General features: G+C 41.1%; 1 protein-coding gene across 1 annotated transcript; it reads right to left on the reverse strand.

Moving 5' to 3' along the window:
• Window positions 1-275: 275 nt before the first annotated feature.
• LOC139456039 (uncharacterized) lies at window positions 276-20,096 on the reverse strand. Its single transcript, XM_071237551.1, has 15 exons — window positions 20,009-20,096; window positions 12,125-12,282; window positions 9,475-9,604; window positions 8,956-9,079; window positions 7,789-7,892; window positions 7,134-7,272; window positions 6,481-6,649; window positions 5,818-5,942; window positions 5,371-5,491; window positions 4,266-4,385; window positions 3,188-3,284; window positions 2,867-3,059; window positions 2,466-2,559; window positions 988-1,083; window positions 276-491 (listed from the first exon to the last, which is right to left on the reverse strand). The coding sequence occupies exons 1-15, from the start codon at window positions 20,094-20,096 to the stop codon at window positions 375-377; spliced, it is 1,875 nt and encodes a 624-aa protein (XP_071093652.1). The 3' UTR covers window positions 276-374.
• Window positions 20,097-20,386: the final 290 nt, after the last annotated feature.

Here is a 20,386-nt window from a genome sequence, read left to right on the forward strand (position 1 = left end):
ATTTCAATATTTCATGGGTGTAGATGCTTGTTGCTTTTTCCTTTTAATTTAATTTGCCAGAGATATGTGATTGCGTACTGCCGTGTATAAAGCTGCTTTTTACTTGAGGAAGTCAATTTCCATTTCCACGCCATGATGTTCTAATTGATATGGTTTTAGAAATATAAAAGTTAACGCAGACAACAACCAGTCTCGGTTATCCGCCGAAAAAGATTCCATTCAGTTTGAAAGACAACATAGCAGTAGTTGTACTACATAATGTACAGAACACTCGGTGTTTTAGAACACGCACAGACATAATGCCTTGTGCTTTCAGTATATTATCTTGAAGCGCCATAACGTGTCACATACATTGCAGAATCTGTTCATGACAATCAACAGTCGTTAACATCAGTTCCCTGTGGTGCAGACCACATTGCGACGTCATCGAAGAGTGCTGACCCTTGTTTGGTGTTCCGGTACAGGAGGTAGCAGTGGGCCTGAGAGATTCCCTGAAACAAAGTTGTGTCAATCACCACTTGAGATCCGGTCATGTATATGGCTTTTGATTGATATCAGAGTCTCAGATTCAGCTTTTACTTACTAGAACACGTATTCCCAAACCACATGACTGAAGTTAAACTGGTATTTTCCATCGTCTCCAAATTCGTATTTACAAAACTGTTGTATATGTTATGTTTATGTCGTTATGTTTCGAGTGCATTCCAATTTCGGTTTAAAATCATCGCCATTTGTCTCCAGTTAGGCGCTAAGAAAGAACATCTCTAACTTGTGTTCATGGGTATGCTTGTCTGAAGAAGTGAGGCTATAGCAGATCATTATAGGAAGATAAATTCCTGACATGTTCCAAATACTTTTTACAGCAGGCTTCAATACAAACACATTCATTTGTATTCGTGTAGGCTGCTAAACGTATTCAAAACTGTGACATATTGCAAGACATAAAGTCACAAACAAGAAAGAACAAATAACCACTGCAGTTCCTACCTCGGACACGTGCACCCTGAGGTCCACTCTCTGCCAGGACGTCACCCCGTTATGGAAGGGGGCGTACTTGCCCCACACCCTCTGACCATCAGGCCTCTACAACGCCAAGAAGTAGACTATACCTCATGCAGAGGAATACAAAATGTCAATATTCCGTCTATAATTCGTAATGGGCCATGGTAATAGTTTCATAATAATTCCAAGTATATGTTGGTAGATGTGCTGACGTTCACACTGAATCATTTTAGTATTACGCGTTCGTATAGACATATGACCATTTGGCATCTGCAAAGCATTACAAACTGAAAATATCAAGTATATTTCTTTTTCTTCCAATACTGCCTTTACATAACACGACTGAAATTTTTAACTCAAGCTCCTCTTAAAATAACTCTCACAGGATCGGTCGTATTCATAAATATGAAAAGTTTCCATGTTTTCCCTTGGTGATCATTGATGATGCTCCGATACAACCGAAGTATTGAAATAAGTTACAGACTTCAAATTAAAGTCACTTTCAGAAATATGTTTATCGATAGGAAACACTGTATGTAAAGTCAAACTTAAACTGAGGCCATCCCAGTTTCCAATATGAATTTAAAATGATAACAAACAATCCAAGACACAATTAGTCCTCTTCCCTGGTGTGTTCCGAAATATATAACCTCTGAAAAAATTTTAAGCTTGTGTTTTGCTTGTTTAAAGTCATTGAGTGATTAAGTGAGTGTGTTGGGTTTAACGCCGCTTTTAACAGTATTCCTGTTATATTACGGCGTGTCAGCTTAGTGTGTGTAAAGGGATGCAGGTATCAGGCGTTTACCACTTCGGTGAAACCCACGAACACGGGTATGGTGCTGACAAACCTAGAAACATCGAACCCACAATCTGGCGTGCCCAAGGGACGTAACTCTGCACAGCGAATCGCGGCACCTCAGACGACTGGGCCACCCGTGTCCCCCTTAAGCCTCACAACCTCAACCAGGCATGTCTTAAATGCCATTTCCTTTTTATCGTTCCAAAAAACAGGGGATACCATGACATAAAAGTATATAAGACGATATCACTCTTTCTTTTTATTTCAAATATAACATTATATCCATTTATCTTATTGTATGACAGTTACAGCTGCTATATCGTATGCCTTATTGTGGTATGATTTTTTCAATACCGTCTAGGTTCGAACTCCGAATTACAAGATGAAGATTTGGAACACCCCCCACCCGAAGGTAATTGAGACCTTATTGACGTGATAATAATACAACGGAGACTGGTTCAGTCTAAGTCAAGTTAGGTTCTCTACTTATGTTGTTAGTAAGAGACATAACAACGGAAACAACCTGAGGCGACAATATACGGTTATATACGTGATTAAGACATTTTACTTCACGTCCAGGGAAACCTAGGAGGAAAGAAATCCATACTTCAAAGGTAAGTAACTGTGTATCATTCCATCTGTCAGAATGTGCCACCCCACGTAGCGTGATGTCGCAGTACACGCTGTAATCACTGGGATCGTTGGCCAGTGACGTCCCGCTGTGTTTACTGTAGGCAGTCAGAAGGAAGCTGTGTATCCTTGTATGTGGAACAAAACGTGAAGCATTATTACAATTTGCTTTGTATGTAACCCACAAAATAATGCCCATATGCAGCTAGAAAACACGGCACTTTATGTTTTCCTTTCTATAAATCACCATGATATTCATTCTGAACCCATTTCGTTTGACTTATGGTGTATGTTAATCTTGCAGTGATTACACTATTTAATCATGCAAAATGTATATGTTCTTTGGAGGTGAAGTAGTAATAGTAACAGGACTGACTTCATACAAAATGATAAGACTGTATTTCTGGGTGCATATACTAGTATTGGTCAACTCACGGAGGACTAAAGGTAAACACATGTGATGCACCGCCATTTGTTACGCTTATAGCATGTGAGCCGCTATGAGCACCGGAAGATGTCACAGTAAATCCTCCATGGTATGGCAGCCATGTTTTGTCTGAAGCGCCGTTTTCAAAGGAGTTGTTCGGAACCGTTATTTTCTGACATGACTGGTGTGAGGTTACAGAGTCTATAACGAAATCTTTGCATTAGCATAACGACGTCAAATGGTAAAACAGGGAATAAAATCGTATTCAATGAAACAATTTCAACGGTTGTGATCAGTAGTACTTTTATTCATCCTTAAAGAATATCAACCTTTCCCAAACACCCTGCTGTATTTGCTCCTTGAGGGCGGTGTCCATGGCGACAGGGTGGGGCAGCCAGTGGGGGTGTGGGTACCGGAACCAGTTACCTGTGCATGCGTCAAGAGGTATGTTGATGAGATCACATAATAGCTATTATAGTTCAGATTAATACAAAGAAAGGGAAAACATTATTAAAAACCTTCTGATGCTTTCTCGGTGTGATGTGAGATTAATCTAGTTACTTTTCGAAACGTCAACGCCAGAGAATAATCAGTCTCGAATATATTCCGAAACAGATTCCACTGGGCGAAAAAGGCAAAACAGTGTAGACGATTATATGAATGGATCACTGACAATGAGTGGTGACACCAGGTGTTTGCGAAGAGGCCAAGTCAATCTTACTCTACAGGTTGAACCGCCACAATTTTCAGTGAAACGTAAGTGTTTGTTTGTTACTTGACACCGCACTGAGCAGCACCCTAGGCCTGTATACAATGTAGTCCTGACCAGACAATCCAGTGATTGATATTATGAAGAATGTTCCACGCTGTTGGTACTACTAACGACATTAAAGCTTCAAAACCCTTTCCATACACACAGTCCTCAAATTATTAATTGATCGGTTTGTATGTACATTTTTACATACCTTTCGGTTCCGTCAACACAAACAACAATGGCATATATATGTTTAAATGCATGTACTTTATCGTCGATCATGGGAACTGAATTGTACACATGCATATGGATCTTCAGTATTGTATTCAATGCTTATCTCAATATGTAAAGCAGTAAACACGCACCTGCACAGTAGCCTTGAGTTCTCACTATGTAAAGCAGTAAACACGCACCTGCACAGTAGCCTTGAGTTCTCACTATGTAAAGCAGTAAACATGCACCTGCACAGTAGCCTTGAGTTCTCACTATGTAAAACAGTAAACACGCACCTGCACAGTAGCCTTGAGTTCTCACTATGTAAAACAGTAAACACGCACCTGCACAGTAGCCTTGAGGTCTCACTATGTAAAGCAGTTAACACGCACCTGCACAGTAGCCTTGTGTTCTCACTATGTAAAGCAGTAAATACGCACCTGCACGGTAGCCTTGAGGTCGTTGATACCAGCAGCAAAGTCGGGGACATCTGTATTTGCCAGCAACACGTAGTAGTCAGCATGGGTCTTCATCTTCTCGTCATATATAGCCAGGTAAGCCTGTCATGGAAGTGAACCAGATAGTTGTAACACACAAACAATGTCGTCATATATAGCCAGGTAAGCCTGTCATGGAAGTGAACCAGATCGTTGCAACACACAATCAATCTCATTATATATAGCCAGGAAAGTCTATCATGGAAGTGAACCAAATTGTTGCAACACAGCAACAATCACGTCATATATAGCCAGGAAAGTCTATCATGGAAGTGAACCAGATGGTTGCAACACAGCAACAATCTCGTCATATATAGCCGGTAAGCCAATCATGGAACTGCACCAGATCGGTTCAACACACCAACCATCTCGTCATATATAGCCGGTAAGCCTATCATGGAACTGCACCAGAACGGTTCAACACACGAACAATCAACGTGAGTGAATGTTTACCGCCGCAGTTATTACGGCGGCCTGTAAATGATCGAGTCTGGACCAAGGAAACCAATATCCTCATGTCCGTCGACTTATTCCACGCATTGGGTAATGTTGGTCTATTCGAACCCGGAATCCTTGTAGAGGTAGATGTAATTGACGTGTATAATATAAAAAAAAGGTTTCTAGACATGATATCACAACACAGTTGACCTTCAGTCCTTCCAGGTTTGGAGGGACATTGTACTGAGAAAAGGGGCGCTCGTTAATACATCTGGATTTGTTTTCATACTTTTTGGTTTCACGTTTCGTCAACGCCGTCATACAACTGCAAAACTGTCATAAGTGACACGTAACCCAGCTCACAAACTTGCCACGGGTGGTGTATGAGGCAGTGTATAAAATCACTATCATTGAGGAGAACTTGAAATGGAGGGATAAACCGAGCTGAAATTCTGATTCATATGCATAAAGAACCAGATTAGTGAGAAGGGGTCGCAATTGGTGCCCATGGGGATGCCTACATCTTGCCAAAATGAGGTAACTGTTTCGATGTCTTCTCGAAGGCATACATGTAGTCCCATATCGAAGCACATTTTGATCTAAGATCTACCTTATACGACCCCCCATGTACGGATGGTGGTACGCCGATGCTCCCATCTACAGCATGGTCATGCCCAGCGGTCCATTCTCTCACGTCAACATTTGGCAGTGAAGCTGAGTAGAATCCGCCACTGCAACATACATCCTATGTGTAGAAATGAATGTTCAAACATTTTGATTATTGCTGTCATCCTTCATGTGAAAACACAATTTCAGAATATCAGATGGAATTTTCCCTGTAAATAAAATAAATCATGTACGGACTAAATCTATATATTTCATTTGTACTTGAGTTATAAACATGTCCCTTTGAAAACAAGCCTCACGGTTTATTGGGGTTGTGTGATACGTCCTCACGACTTCCATCGAAGCTGAATAAAATCCTGGTCTAGAACCCGTTGACGGGATTAATGGGGCCCGGATGCGTACATTTTCACTGAATTTCGATGAAACATACCCAGAGTTAGCTTTGAGAATGAGCTTGACGGTCCAGGGTTTGTAGGGCGCTGCGTAACCTGTGTTACTGAGGACCAAGTGGAAACACAGGGTGCCTCCATGCTCGGCCTTTGTTGGAAACACTGCCTGGAACACCAACGTACTTTGTCAGCACCAGAGAAGCATCATTACTGACATCAATGAAGCATGGAATATTAATATTAAATTAGTTATGTAAATTATATCTCCTTCGGGTAATGTGTTTCTGACATGATGTAATATGCACAAATGTACTGCTAAATAATTGAGGAAAAAATGAATGTCTATCATTGATCGATTCATCCTCTTCCACCCTGAATGTAACCTGCTTGGTACTCTTCGCCTTATTGATCAGTGTTATGTACTAAACACGACATGCCAATCAGGGTGCACCACTGACTATATCTAAAATATTATGACAATAGTTTATCCATACAGAATAAAATGAAAAGTTCCAAATATGTCAAATTCGCAACCGCAATAATTAAACAACTATTCTCAAAGAGACATTTTGTACGCAGTTTAAAGAGTTTTTTTCACTATGTCAAGACGGAACCCAGTTGATAAATTGAGCACGGATCGCCTTTCGGTTATTTCGGAATGACACCACTGGTCACGAATGTGTTTGGTCTCTTGTCTCACACACCTGTTTTAGAGATAACCTGTAACCAAGGTCCCTGTGTATCTGCACAAAACAGCCTTGAGATTTCCAGTCCCCCGTCACCTCAGGGGAATAACCCTTATTGATGAAGGACCAGTGAAATTGTTTCAATTCCTTCAGCGCAGTTGGGCAATCACTTCGGTGACTACCATGCCTGGAAAACAATTACATCATATGGATTTAAACACTCATCAGCTTACAAAAGTACGGGATATAAAAAATCAATTGTTTTAAATCCCTTGAAAAACCGAGATAGAATAGGTCTTCAGCAACCTATGATTACCGTAAAGGCGACTATGCTTGTCGTAAGAGGCGACTAACGGGATCGGGTGCATGTCATCGCATCCCAACTGCGTGGATCGATGCTCATGATATCAATCACTGGATTGTCTGGTCCAGACTCGATTATTTACAGACCGCCGTTATATAGCTGGAATATTGCTGAGTGCGGCGTTAAACAACCAAACAACCAACCAAGCAACCAACCAAGTGGCGTGATGTGGGGTAAATATATTGTGTCCCTTTACACTTTCACAGAGGGTCTACTGAGTGACTGCATGTTGTTTTTCGCTGCAGTCAGTAATGCAGAAAGACATAAAAAAGAGTATAATGTATTGTAGTTTCAGACCTACGCTTACTTTGATGGAGCTCTTCCGCATGTCTCGCCGCCGATTGGCAGATATTCCGTGTCAATCGCTAGATACGACTTTTCTGTCGCAACGTTTTCGTATGTACCAACGTCATCATCGGAGGCTAGAAAGCAGTCGTTATGGTGACCTGAATGGGATAGATATAGAACTGACCATTTGATATTCTACGGTGAGATCGGGACTATTCTTGGAAACAGAACATATTTTGAGTCACTGTTTCAATTTAGCCCAAACCATTTACATGTTTTTCTACTTGTTTTCAGGATATCCATCATGTTGAATCTCAAAAGGTTTACGACAACGTCGGAAATTCTTACGAAGGTACGTAAGACAGTGAATAAGTAAGTGAATGAGTGTATGAGTGTGTTGAGGTTGAACGCCGCTTTGATCTCTGTCTGTATTTCAGCTATTTCAATGTATTTCAAACTGATGTCCTGGGAGAGCTGATAACAATCCTGTTCCCTATTGATTCAAGTGTGCCATTTTCTAACACCCAGTTTGTTTGTACAAATCCATGAGCACGGTGATGATGATCATGGCTCGATTCGAACCAAAGACGAGCTGACCAGAACAGGCAGAACTCTGATGGGAAAATTGAGGAACGTTAAACCACTTGTCCAGCAAGATACAAGATAACAAACACCTGTTCTCCCAGCGTGTGTATGTCGCTCCACGTCTGCCAGGCTGGAAGGCCTGTTGCTGTTCCAAATCTTCATCTTGTAAGTCGGAGTTCGAACCTGGACGGGACTATTAAAAACGGTATTGAAAACATACGCATACGATATAGCAACTGTAAATTTCACACAATAAGCTACATAGATATAATGTTAAATTTGAAGTAAAAAGAAAGAATGATATCGTCTTATATACTTTTATGTCATGGTATCCCCTGTATTTTGGAACGATAAAAAGGAAATGGTATTTAAGACATGCCTGGTTGAGGTTGTGAGGCTAAAGGGGGACACGGGGGACCCAGTCGTCTAAGGCGCCGCGATTCGCTGTGCAGAGTTGCGTCCCTTGGGCACGCAAGAAACCTATGATGTTTCTAGGTTTGTCAGCACCATACCCGTGCTCGTGGGTTTCACCGAAGTGGTAAACGTCTGAGACCTGCATCCTTTCGGGCTTTCCTCCCGTATTAACCTGACACGTCGTGATATAACTGGAATACTGTTTAAACCCAACTCACTCACTCACTGTGAGGCTAAAGTGAGGCATAAATGTTTTGATTGTATGAATGCAATATGGTATTAAACCTTATAAATGTTGATGAAAAAAAGCCATTAAAATTACATATATGTTGAAATCAACTGACACTTTAGTGTTAAAATTAAGATTCGTCGTAGTAAATATAAATGACTTTGCTGCTTTCCTTGTGTCATGACTGTTTTCTGTACGGTCGGGTAGCCAAGTGGTTAAAGCGTTCGCTCGTCACGCCGAAGACCCGGGTTCGAATCCCGACATGGGTACAATGTGTGAAGCCAATTTCTGGTGTCCCCCGTCGTGATATTGCTGGAATATTGCTAAAAGCGGCGTAAAACCAAACTCACTCACTCACTTACTTGACTGTGTCGTCTTCCAAAAACATAAACACGACAGCACCAGGTAATGGCGTTTGTACTGTGCATAGACCGACTATATATGTTATTATTGAAATATGAATCAACAAAAGTTACCATGGCGAATATGTACACACAGTACAAGAGGTTTCATAAACTTTCAGAGCTCAGTAATATGGCGTAACCTTCTTCTGTTCAAGAAACATTTACGTTCACGACCATAACATTGTGATATCTTAATGGTATGTATTTACATGGAAGTGGGTGAGTTGTCGATAATGGCGGTCAGAACATCTCTCCGATCCTGCCAATTCGTGGCTGACAGACCATTGGTCAAGTGGTTGGGGTCGCCAAAATACGTCGTGTAGTACCATTCACCTGTCATCAAAGCAAGAATGTACATTTGTCATTTTATTATCCCGGATCAATTTATATTGCCCTCTTGCCATAAAAAGCCGTAAAAATACCGCCTCAAAATTGCCTGAGGCAAAGAGATTGCAGCCGGAACACAACAAAGGTACATTCCGCAGTTGTTTGGGTAAACGTGTTTGTTTGTCTGGCTTGGGTGTCATTAACTAATTTGACCGAAATTCATGACGTTCAACATTTGAAGGTACCTGTTTTCCTCTGAAGTAATACCAAATTAATAATGATGTGAACTGTTCCTTTTCAATACTGCGAAAGAAAATGTTATGTAGAAATATATTCGATGATGAATATATATTTAATGAAGCGAAGAAACAGGAAAATGTATATGCAATACTATTAATTACCCCAAATGCCAATGAAGCCTGCTTGTATGACTGATATGACACCCTCATATGCTTTCCATATTGGTCCCAACTGCCTGATGTGTTCCAGCATCCACTCCTTGGTTGCGTCGCCGTAAGGGGCCGTGCTGCGCTGTTTGAATAAGGATTATTGTTACACAAAAAGTCGATGAAGATGTTGAACTGGTTCAGTTTATGTTTCTAAGCATCGAATCAACAATTTCAATGTCATGTACATGGTTGAATTGTCCAGCACAATTGGAGATTGGATAAGGTGATATCTATATAATTATGCAAAACAATATGTAAAGCTCCCGTCTCCCGTCTCCCGTCTCCCGTCTCCCGCAGAGAGTTGCCTAAACGGTGTCAATTGTAAAATGTGCAGTATTATGTTACCCATACCGTGTTCAGTGTCACTCTTACACGGATGTTACCCACAGTTTTACTCACACCATGTCAAATGTTGCCCACGCCGTGTTCAAGGTTACCACACCTTGTTCAATGTTGCCCACGCCGTGTTCGATGTTGCCCACGCCGTGTTCAATGTTACCCAAGACGTGTTCAGTGTTACCCTTACCGTGTTTAATGTAGCACTTGGTGTTCAATGTCTTGTACAATGTGACAAACACCGTGTTCAGTGTTACTAACGTCACGTCCGTTGTTACCTGAACGTGTTCAATGTTGCCCTAACCGTGTTCGATGTTACCCAAGACGTGATCAGTGTTACCCTTACCGTGTTTAATGTAGCACTTGGTGTTCAATGTCTTGTACAATGTGACAAACACCGTGTTCAGTGTTACTAACGTCACGTCCGTTGTTACCTGAACGTGTTCAATGTTGCCCTAACCGTGTTCGATGTTACCCAAGACGTGATCAGTGTTACCCTTACCGTGTTTAATGTAGCAATTTGTGTTCAATGTCTTGTACAATGTGACAAACACCGTGTTCAGTGTTACTAACGTCACGTCCGTTGTTACCTGAACGTGTTCAATGTTGCCCTAACCGTGTTCGATGTTACCCAAGACGTGATCAGTGTTACCCTTACCGTGTTTAATGTAGCACTTGGTGTTCAATGTCTTGTACAATGTGACAAACACCGTGTTCAGTGTTACTAACGTCACGTCCGTTGTTACCTGAACGTGTTCAATGTTGCCCTAACCGTGTTCGATGTTACCCAAGACGTGATCAGTGTTACCCTTACCGTGTTTAATGTAGCACTTGGTGTTCAATGTCTTGTACAATGTGACAAACACCGTGTTCAGTGTTACTAACGTCACGTCCGTTGTTACCTGAACGTGTTCAATGTTGCCCTAACCGTGTTCGATGTTACCCAAGACGTGATCAGTGTTACCCTTACCGTGTTTAATGTAGCACTTGGTGTTCAATGTCTTGTACAATGTGACAAACACCGTGTTCAGTGTTACTAACGTCACGTCCGTTGTTACCTGAACGTGTTCAATGTTGCCCTAACCGTGTTCGATGTTACCCAAGACGTGATCAGTGTTACCCTTACCGTGTTTAATGTAGCACTTGGTGTTCAATGTCTTGTACAATGTGACAAACACCGTGTTCAGTGTTACTAACGTCACGTCCGTTGTTACCTGAACGTGTTCAATGTTGCCCTAACCGTGTTCGATGTTACCCAAGACGTGATCAGTGTTACCCTTACCGTGTTTAATGTAGCACTTGGTGTTCAATGTCTTGTACAATGTGACAAACACCGTGTTCAGTGTTACTAACGTCACGTCCGTTGTTACCTGAACGTGTTCAATGTTGCCCTAACCGTGTTCGATGTTACCCAAGACGTGATCAGTGTTACCCTTACCGTGTTTAATGTAGCACTTGGTGTTCAATGTCTTGTACAATGTGACAAACACCGTGTTCAGTGTTACTAACGTCACGTCCGTTGTTACCTGAACGTGTTCAATGTTGCCCTAACCGTGTTCGATGTTACCCAAGACGTGATCAGTGTTACCCTTACCGTGTTTAATGTAGCACTTTGTGTTCAATGTCTTGTACAATGTGACAAACACCGTGTTCAGTGTTACTAACGTCACGTCCGTTGTTACCTGAACGTGTTCAATGTTGCCCTAACCGTGTTCGATGTTACCCAAGACGTGATCAGTGTTACCCTTACCGTGTTTAATGTAGCACTTGGTGTTCAATGTCTTGTACAATGTGACAAACACCGTGTTCAGTGTTACTAACGTCACGTCCGTTGTTACCTGAACGTGTTCAATGTTGCCCTAACCGTGTTCGATGTTACCCAAGACGTGATCAGTGTTACCCTTACCGTGTTTAATGTAACTCTTTGTGTCCAATGTCTTGTACAATGTGACAAGTATATCAGTGTTACTAACGTCACGTCCGTTGTTACTCGAACGTGTTCAATGTTACCTACACTGCGTTCAGTGTTACCTACACTGCTTTCAATGTTACCTACACTGCGTTCAATGTTACCTACACTGCGTTCAATGTTACCTACACTGCGTTCAATGTTACCTAAACTGCGTTCAATGTTACCTACACTGTGTTCAATGTTACCTACACTGCGTCCAATGTTACCTACACTGTGTCCAATGTTACCTACACTGCGTTCAATGTTACCTACACTGCGTTCAATGTTACCTACACTGCGTTCAATGTTACCTACACTGTGACTGGTGTAGCTGAACCTCAGAGCCACGGTCCAGCCAGCATCCTTCACAATGTCAAGGTCATCCCGTATGTGTTTGAGGAAGGTATTGCTGATGGAGGAATGAACAAAGGAGTCGAGAACATAGATCCTCAGTCCGATGTTAACGCCATCATCTCACCGCACAGTGTCCAAGTAATGGACCTGAAACAAGACTGATCATGTTACCATGTGTTCATCAATCTGTTAGCCTATAATTATAATCTTTTGTCCATACCTTCATTTTCATAACTATTAAACATCGCAAGAGAATAACAAGTCTCGATTTTTGATCGAAACAGATTCCAATTGGCATATAGTCAGTGAGTGAGTGAGTTGGGTTTAACGCCGCTTTTAACATTATTCCAGTTATATCATGGCGTATCAGCTTAATGTGAGAGGAAAGCCCGAAGTGATGCAGGTCTCAGACGTTTACCGCTTCGGTGAAACCCACGAGCACGGGTATGGTGCTGACAAACCTAGAAACATAATAGGGGCGAACCGGGATTCAAACACACAATCATAGACGTCTGGCGTCCCCAAGGGACGCAACTCTGCACAGCGAATAGCGGCGCCTTAGACGACTGGGTCACCCAAGAATTGTGCTAAAATTTCCTGTTGGCTAGATTAGACACAAAGTACATCTCAGAGATAAAGTGTCATATCGTTTGAGCCGCAAATATTTTACCACACAATGTATACTGAGAAAGTTATGCAAAGTTATGTTTTTTACCAAATCTGAAACAATTTCGGTTTGCAACAGATAAAAGACTCCTGTAAGTGGTCAAATGGTTTAATTTGCCATACTGACTTCAGAAAATGCGTGATTTCATTAAAACAAGCAACACATCTTCGTCTCATGGAATGGACCAGGCGTCGCTCAAGGTCCTGTGGGATATCTGTCCATATCTGCTGGAGCATGTTTCGAAGTTCCTGGAGTGTCTGTGGAACACGTGGTTGATGTCGAAGGCGCCGATCCATCTCATCCCACATGTCCTCGATTGGTGAGAGGTCAGGGGAGCGAGCCGGCCAGGGGATGACATTCACGTTGTTTTGTTGAAGATAATCCTGAACAAGTCGAGCAATACGAGGCCGGGCGTTGTCATGTTGAAAGGTAATGCATTGGCCATGACGACGCAAAAATGGTAGAACAAGAGGGACGATGATCTCGTCGCGGTAGCGCTGTCCATTGAGATTTCCCTCTACCACTATCAAACGGGTCCTCTGTCTTGCTGTAATCCCATCCCATACCATAACGCTGCCGCCCCCGAACCGATCTTCTACCATGACACAATGATTGAAGTAACGTTCACCTCGACGTCGGTACACTCGAATCCGTCCATCGCTGTGGCTGTGGTGAAAACGAGACTCGTCAGTGTATAGAACTTGTCCCCACTGCATGGCCGTCCTGCGTAGAAGCTGTCTGTACCACTGTAGACGTGCTTGACGGTGGTTTTCCTGTCAACATGGGACGTACGGCGGGTCTTCTGGCGACAATACCTGTACATCTGAGGCGACGACGTACGGTTTGTGAAGATATTCGTCGAAGGCCAGGGATGCTTCTTGCAGTCACTGTTGCTGGCTGGAATTGATTTCGTAGGTGTGTTGTTTGAATCCAGTTGTCTTGTCGATTATTGGTTACGCGTGGCCTACCACTCCGAGGATCGTCTCTGACTGCATTTTTCTGTTGCCAACGTTGCCATCATCACCAAATGGTATGTCTTGCAACATCACGTTGACTCGATCCTGCTTCAAGCATACAAATGGCTCGCAGACGCTCATTTTCGGACAGGGTGGCATTTCGTAATGTTGAATAATTGCGTAATTTTGTTGTTTTTCTGAGTGGTTGTCGTCATCACGATGCTAAACAATGCATATGGAATCCCGTGAACGCACATGTTTTTATGCCCATTCTTGGTTAGTGAAACTTTTGTTGTTGAGTATATATGAATTTATTCTTTGTCTCTTTACCGTTTATCGGCTAACATATAACCCATGTTGTACTGTCTTATCACGCGTACTTTTTATATTCATAAATTATTTTGTTCTTACTATATTTTACCTTGTTGCTATTCTGGTGTCCTACTGTCCACCTCAAACCAAGTAAGAGACCAACCATTTACTATTCTGAAGGAGACGTCTTTTTACACATAAGAGAGTTATTAGTAGGCACAAATAGCAAATGTGGTCAAATTGTAACTGATCAGTTATAGTTTCAGTCGCTGTTTACAAACATACATTGTTTTTCTTAATGATTCAAGGACATCCAGCATGTTGAATCGCAAAAGGTTGATAACAATATCTGCAATTCTTTAGAAGATATGTAAAGTAGTGAACAGTAGAGCAACATATGCTGCATTGTTGAGACATGATCCAACAATTAGGGCATTGACCCAATGGCTGGACGGGATGGCATAAAATGTTCTATATATCTACAGTGGTGATGTTAATATCTTTTCATAATTAATCTTGATTGCGTTTCAATCTGATGTCCTCGGAGATTTCGTAACAAACCTAATCACTATGGGTTACAAAGAAATCCACGAACAAGGTGAAGATCATTTATCGTAATCGGGTCAAATTTTAGATGCGAACTAATGACGAGCGTATCAGAACAGGTAAGGACGCAAATTTGAGAAGTCATAACCACTCGTCCAGCTGTGCCTTAGGTATGTTGGTTCACGAAATACAAGATAATGCCTGCAAACACCTGTTCTCCCAGCGTGTGTATGTCGCTCCACGTCAGGCAGGCTGGGAGGCGTGATGCTGTTCCAAATCTTCATCTTGTAATTTTCAGTTCGAACCTGGACGGGACTATTAAAAAAAGGTAAAGAAAACATACCCCGATACTTCATACGATATCGCAGCTCTAAATGTCATACAATAAGCCTCTTGAATTTTAACGTGTGAAATGGAAAATGAAAGTGGGAATGACTTTTGTCTCATACATGCATCAACTATTGAGTTGGCCTGTAAGCAAATCTGGTTGAGGTTGCAAGACTAAAGTCGTCGATGTTTAACAAGACGACATAAGCATTGTGATATGACATGAGCTGATACATGCTTTAGGTAACACTATATTTGAGCCTGCAGTGTCTCTTTACATTGTGATTTCTATGCATTGTACACTGTGCTGGAACTCAATAGCAACATCATGCTGAAACACTTACATCACATAACGAGAGAACTGTTCTCAGTAATATCTGAAGATACTGTCCCCATAAACATATCTTATTGTAGATAGTGTGAACAGAAATGTAACTTCCCCGAATATACATCACTGCCGCATGAAAACACTCGTGATTGGAAGCATGAACAACTATCCATGCCATCGGGTTACCTTGACACACAGTTAGCAAAGGGTGCCCATAGCAACCACCCGATTGTCAACAATCGGATCTAACAATCAGTCAGAGGGAAGTTAGACGTGAATTAAAACGTTGGCTCACTTGTTATAAATACATGCAATGCTACATTCGAAAGGAGGAAAAGATTTAATATTGCTTTGTTTATACAATACAATGTACACACAATTTAAATATTTACATGTAGCTTATCGCATCCGATGCTCAATAAGAGATAACACAAATTATTTCATGACATGCAGTCCGTCCCTGTTTCGACAGATATGGGTACTTTCCTCGTCGCTGTGAAGTTATTAACATCCTGGTTACAAAACAGAGAAGAGTAAGTCATATATAGGATGTCGACAACAATCGCATACACTTGATACATAGAGTTAGGTACAATGTATTAAACAGGTTGACTTTCGAGATTTTTGGAATACTGTCTATATTTCAGCACAAGCGAGCCTTTGACTAAAACTGATTTTCTTTGATGTAGATAAATAAACATTACAAACAATGATAAAACAGACTTGCGCATATTTACATTTTCTCTGTGATTTGACGTCAGCCATTCGAACGTGCATGATACTTTTTCTACCAGTATTTTACTTAGTGAGATCACTGTTACAGCGTGAAAAATTGACGTGTCTGTCTACCGGATGAAACATACAGTACGCTAAGGTTTTGTTGGGAGGTAGAGAAGTATGATTCATTGTTACATGAAAACTACGCATTCACCACGTTGTGGGTTTCAATTTTAACAATATCTCCATGTCGCCACTGATATAGCTCACAATAAAATAATATTACAACAATGTAACTATTACTTTGAAAAGATTAATTATGAAAGGATATTAACATCACCACTGTAGACATATAAAACAGTTTATGCCATCACGTCCAGCCATTGGGTCACTGCCCTAATTGTTTGTCAAGTCTGGAAGTTAATTTAAGGTACCGACGTTTTCTACAATATCTGAAAAACTATTGGTGCTACTCCAGTCAAAGTTGGTATGAGATTATTAAACAGTCATACATAACTGGATGTTACATTTAAAAACAATCGGTGCATGAATAAAAAATCTGTCTATTTTGCTATCACGATATTTCATCAACAACCAGACCTATTCGTCACGGGTGGAACGAGTATTCATTGTAACAGCCATCTGCATAATGCATAATGCTACCCCTGCGTCACAGGGCCATATGACACAGTTGAACTCAATTCGAAAGGTTGCACGGGAATCACGCACGCACGAATACGGCGTTAGCATTAGATTTCATGATGTCTCAGCACAAGCATCTTTCCGCTGACGCGAAAGGTTTCGTTCTTAAAACATTTGAATACTTTAAAGCTGAAAGTGAAAGACGTTCGCCCTTCTTTGACATTTGAAAGTACACGAAAAGAACAATTCATGCGTTACAGCTTCCCAAACAAACCGTAGTTAAGATTTTGAACTCTCATAAAAAACACATGTTCCCCTGCACATCCCTTAGGGGGCATCTCAAAACAGGATAGGACTTTAAAGTTAGATTCTTTTGATAAGAAAGTTGTCAGGGACATGATTCGGCGGTTTACACGAGAAAATGTATTTATTTCAACACGAAAACTAAAAAAAAAATTCCTTACAGAGCATGACCTAGATATTTCCAAATGGACCATTTGTAAACTCCTTTCCAAATTTGGATATCAGTACAAAAAGACGAAAGGGTCGAAACTAGCAATGTGGGAACGACCAAATATCTTTCGTTTGCATATCAATTATTTGTGCACTATTAAAAAGAAACGAGAAGAAGGCTATGAGCCTGTTTATTAGAACGAAACCTGGGTTAACGCCTGCCACACAGCGGCTTACCAATGGTCTCACCCAGATACCAGGGAGCCACAACGCAAGATCCCATGCAGGCTCCCACACAGGTTTCCTCCCTAGGTGTGATCTAGTGTTCAGATCCAGATATACAGATGGCAGAGACTACCATACCGAAATGAATAGTCAGGTTTTCACTGCGTATGTTGAGGAGCAGCTCCTCTTAGCAATGCCTGATAAATCCTTGGTGGTTATGGACAGTGCTCACTATTACAGTTGTCGAGATCCTATTAACCGTTGTCCAACCTCAAATTCCACCAATGGTGAGATATTTCAGTGGTTGGACAACAACCGCATTGCTCGGCCCACGAAAGCCAAAACTGGTTCTTCAGAACAAACCCCCGCCCTCTTATTTGAGAAGTGAAGCAGATTGTCTTGAAAGGGATGGGAGAAATTACAGATGTACCTTGGGCAAGCTGTGTCTAACATGTTATGAAAGTTGAGTATTGGAAACAAGACTGTATCCGACCAGATACTGTCCAGTCTGTTGTTGTTCAATTAGGTGACAGCACAGACTCCAAATCTGACGACGAGGGCATTTCGTGGGACCAAGAATAGTGCAATACAGATACACCTGTTTCACTACGATATGTAATAACCCGAATTACCACGGATATGAATTCTTACATATTCATACATATTCTGAATCATTTCTTAAGAATCTTAAATATATCTTATTTGATTCCCAAACATTCTTGTAGTTCGTGGGATTCGTGATAAAAAAATTGTTTATCAAAGAATTTCTAGGAATCATCTTCGAATTTCAGGTTCGTGCTTTGTAGTACATCTCGTAATCGGATCTTGTGCAATTCTTGGCTCAGAATTTGATTCTCTTTCACCAGAAACAGCCCCGAAACTCTCGAATCATCTACGAAACCATAAAGCAATGATTTGTCTAAATGAATAATTACGTATTATTTATTACACCTAATAACATGATGCATGAAATATAATAATGTGGCAAGGAATGATACATTCAAGTCAATAACACTGACCTGAAAAAGAATGCAAAAATAATTTGATAAATATTATTAAATAACTGCTTGAGACGCCCAACGCTAAGACCGTATTCGTGCGTGCGTGATTCCCGTGCAACCTTTCGAGTTTAGTTGATTGGTTCAACTGTGTCATATGGCCCTGTGACGCAGGGGTAGCATTATGCAGATGGCTGTTACAATGAATACTCGTTCCACCCGTGACGAACAGGTCTCGTTGTTGATGAAATATCGTGATAGCAAAATAGACAGATTTTTTATTCATGCACCGATTGTCTTTAAATGAATTATCCAGTTGTGTATGACTGTTGTATAATCTCTTACCAACTTTGACTGGAGTAGCACCAATAGTTTTTCAGATATTGTAGTAAAAGTCGGTACCTTAAATTAACTTCCAGACTATATGTTGCTAACGTATTATATGCCAACAAAAGAGTTTTATGCCATTCCTTTCGGTTACATTCTTTAAACATTTATCATCTGCACCACTATTATTGTGTTAACAAATTACTAGTTTGTGTTCATAATATGTTTGTTTTGTATTTTGTTTATGTTGCATGTGCATTAAACACAAACGTATCATTTTCTCATTCCTGATTCGGAAGGTACAACATGCAAATTACAATTTGTTCCACCTTCTGGGTTACATGTGTGCAGAAAAGGTACTTGCATCAAAAGGTAGGTACACTTCAAAATGTCTTCGCGCAATGCTTATCCCCTGAGAATATTTATCGTGTACTTCTATGACATGTGCAAAAAAGCATGCATTGGTGATCAAAGTTTGAAGGGAAGACAAATATATTTATCACATTACTTATACAGTCTTAACTGACCATTTAAATATTTTTGAGGAACCTTGGAATTTTGTTGTAGAAAGAACATTTTATCAGTCACTGTGGTTAGTGGTTAGATGTCAGCCATTTGAACGTGCATGTTACTTTTCATACTAGTGTCTTACGGTTTTCTGGAAATGAGTGAGGTCACGGTTTTTGCATGAAAACGAATGAACTGAGGTCAACTTCGTATGACACACATGTAAGTACAGAGTTAATATCTCACCGCCTGTCGCATCATTCCATGGCTGATATATCCCCCCCCCCCAAAAAAAAAAAAAAAAAAAAAAAAAAACGGTTTCGACCAACGTATGAAGAGCACTCCTGCTTTAGTGAGTCTTGTCACATTAGGGGATTCAGAGGCACGTTCATGCAGTCAGTTACGAATGTGTCTGTCCCCCTTTTGAGAATTGAAGTGACACGTACGCCTCACTGAAAACACTAAACTTTGATGATGGGCCTTGGTAATGGCATTAAATATCCGAGGAAAGAACGTTATTGGAGGATGTGGAAAAGTGAGTGAGTGATTAGGGTTTAACATTGCTTTTAACAGTATTACAGTTTTATCGCGGCGTGTCAGCTAGATTAAGTGATTAACACATACATGTATCTCGTATCTCGCACCATTCAAATTCCTTTCAATTATAACCATTTGAGTCTTTGCTGTAGCTGTTATACCACCCCGGGTCATAGGGCCGATCTCCTTTACGAAGATATGATGCAACGATCACCTCAACGTATGTAGTCAGATGGGTGCCAGCAGATCGGTGACGAAGAAACGTGACTCATCAGTGAAACAGACCCTTCTCCACTGACGTACTGTCCACCACAAAGAAACATCGATGTTGAGGTTCTGCCGTCAGTACTGGCCTTCTGGCTTGGCTGCTCTCGGGGATACCGTAGATCATATACGTTGACTGTGACAGCTACTATCTGTACAATTTTGATGATGCGTGGTTCGAATCCATATGTCTCGGCGAGGGATTGTCACGGTTGGTTTCCACAACGGGGAACGGTCTCTTATAGACTTGCCCTCATTTGGCCTACACCTTATATCGCCTGCACCTCATATGGCCTTGACTAAATACAAATGGTTACTTCCACACCCCTGTTGTGTAGAATGGTACTGTCCATTAACCCATTAATGATTTCATTTATTAATATGAATTAATGACCTGAGTACATGGGCCTTTGAACT

The sequence above is a fragment of the Haliotis cracherodii genome, unplaced genomic scaffold (genome assembly GCF_022045235.1).
Source record: "Haliotis cracherodii isolate W230 unplaced genomic scaffold, xgHalCrac1.p SCAF_11, whole genome shotgun sequence".
Taxonomy (NCBI): Eukaryota; Metazoa; Mollusca; class Gastropoda; order Lepetellida; family Haliotidae; genus Haliotis; species Haliotis cracherodii.

What these genes read in the sequence shown, in the direction of transcription:
- LOC139456039 (XM_071237551.1), bottom strand. Translation starts at nt 20,096, where the DNA reads ATGATCTACGGTATCCCCGAGAGCAGCCAAGCCAGAAGGCCAGTACTG. An exon ending in GACAACTCACCCACTTCCAT is followed by an intron (nt 7,893 to 8,955) that starts GTAAATACATAC and finishes CGTTTTTAATAG; the next exon opens with TCCCGTCCAGGTTCGAACTC. An exon ending in GTGTTTACCTTTAGTCCTCC is followed by an intron (nt 2,560 to 2,866) that starts GTGAGTTGACCA and finishes TCCACATACAAG; the next exon opens with GATACACAGCTTCCTTCTGA.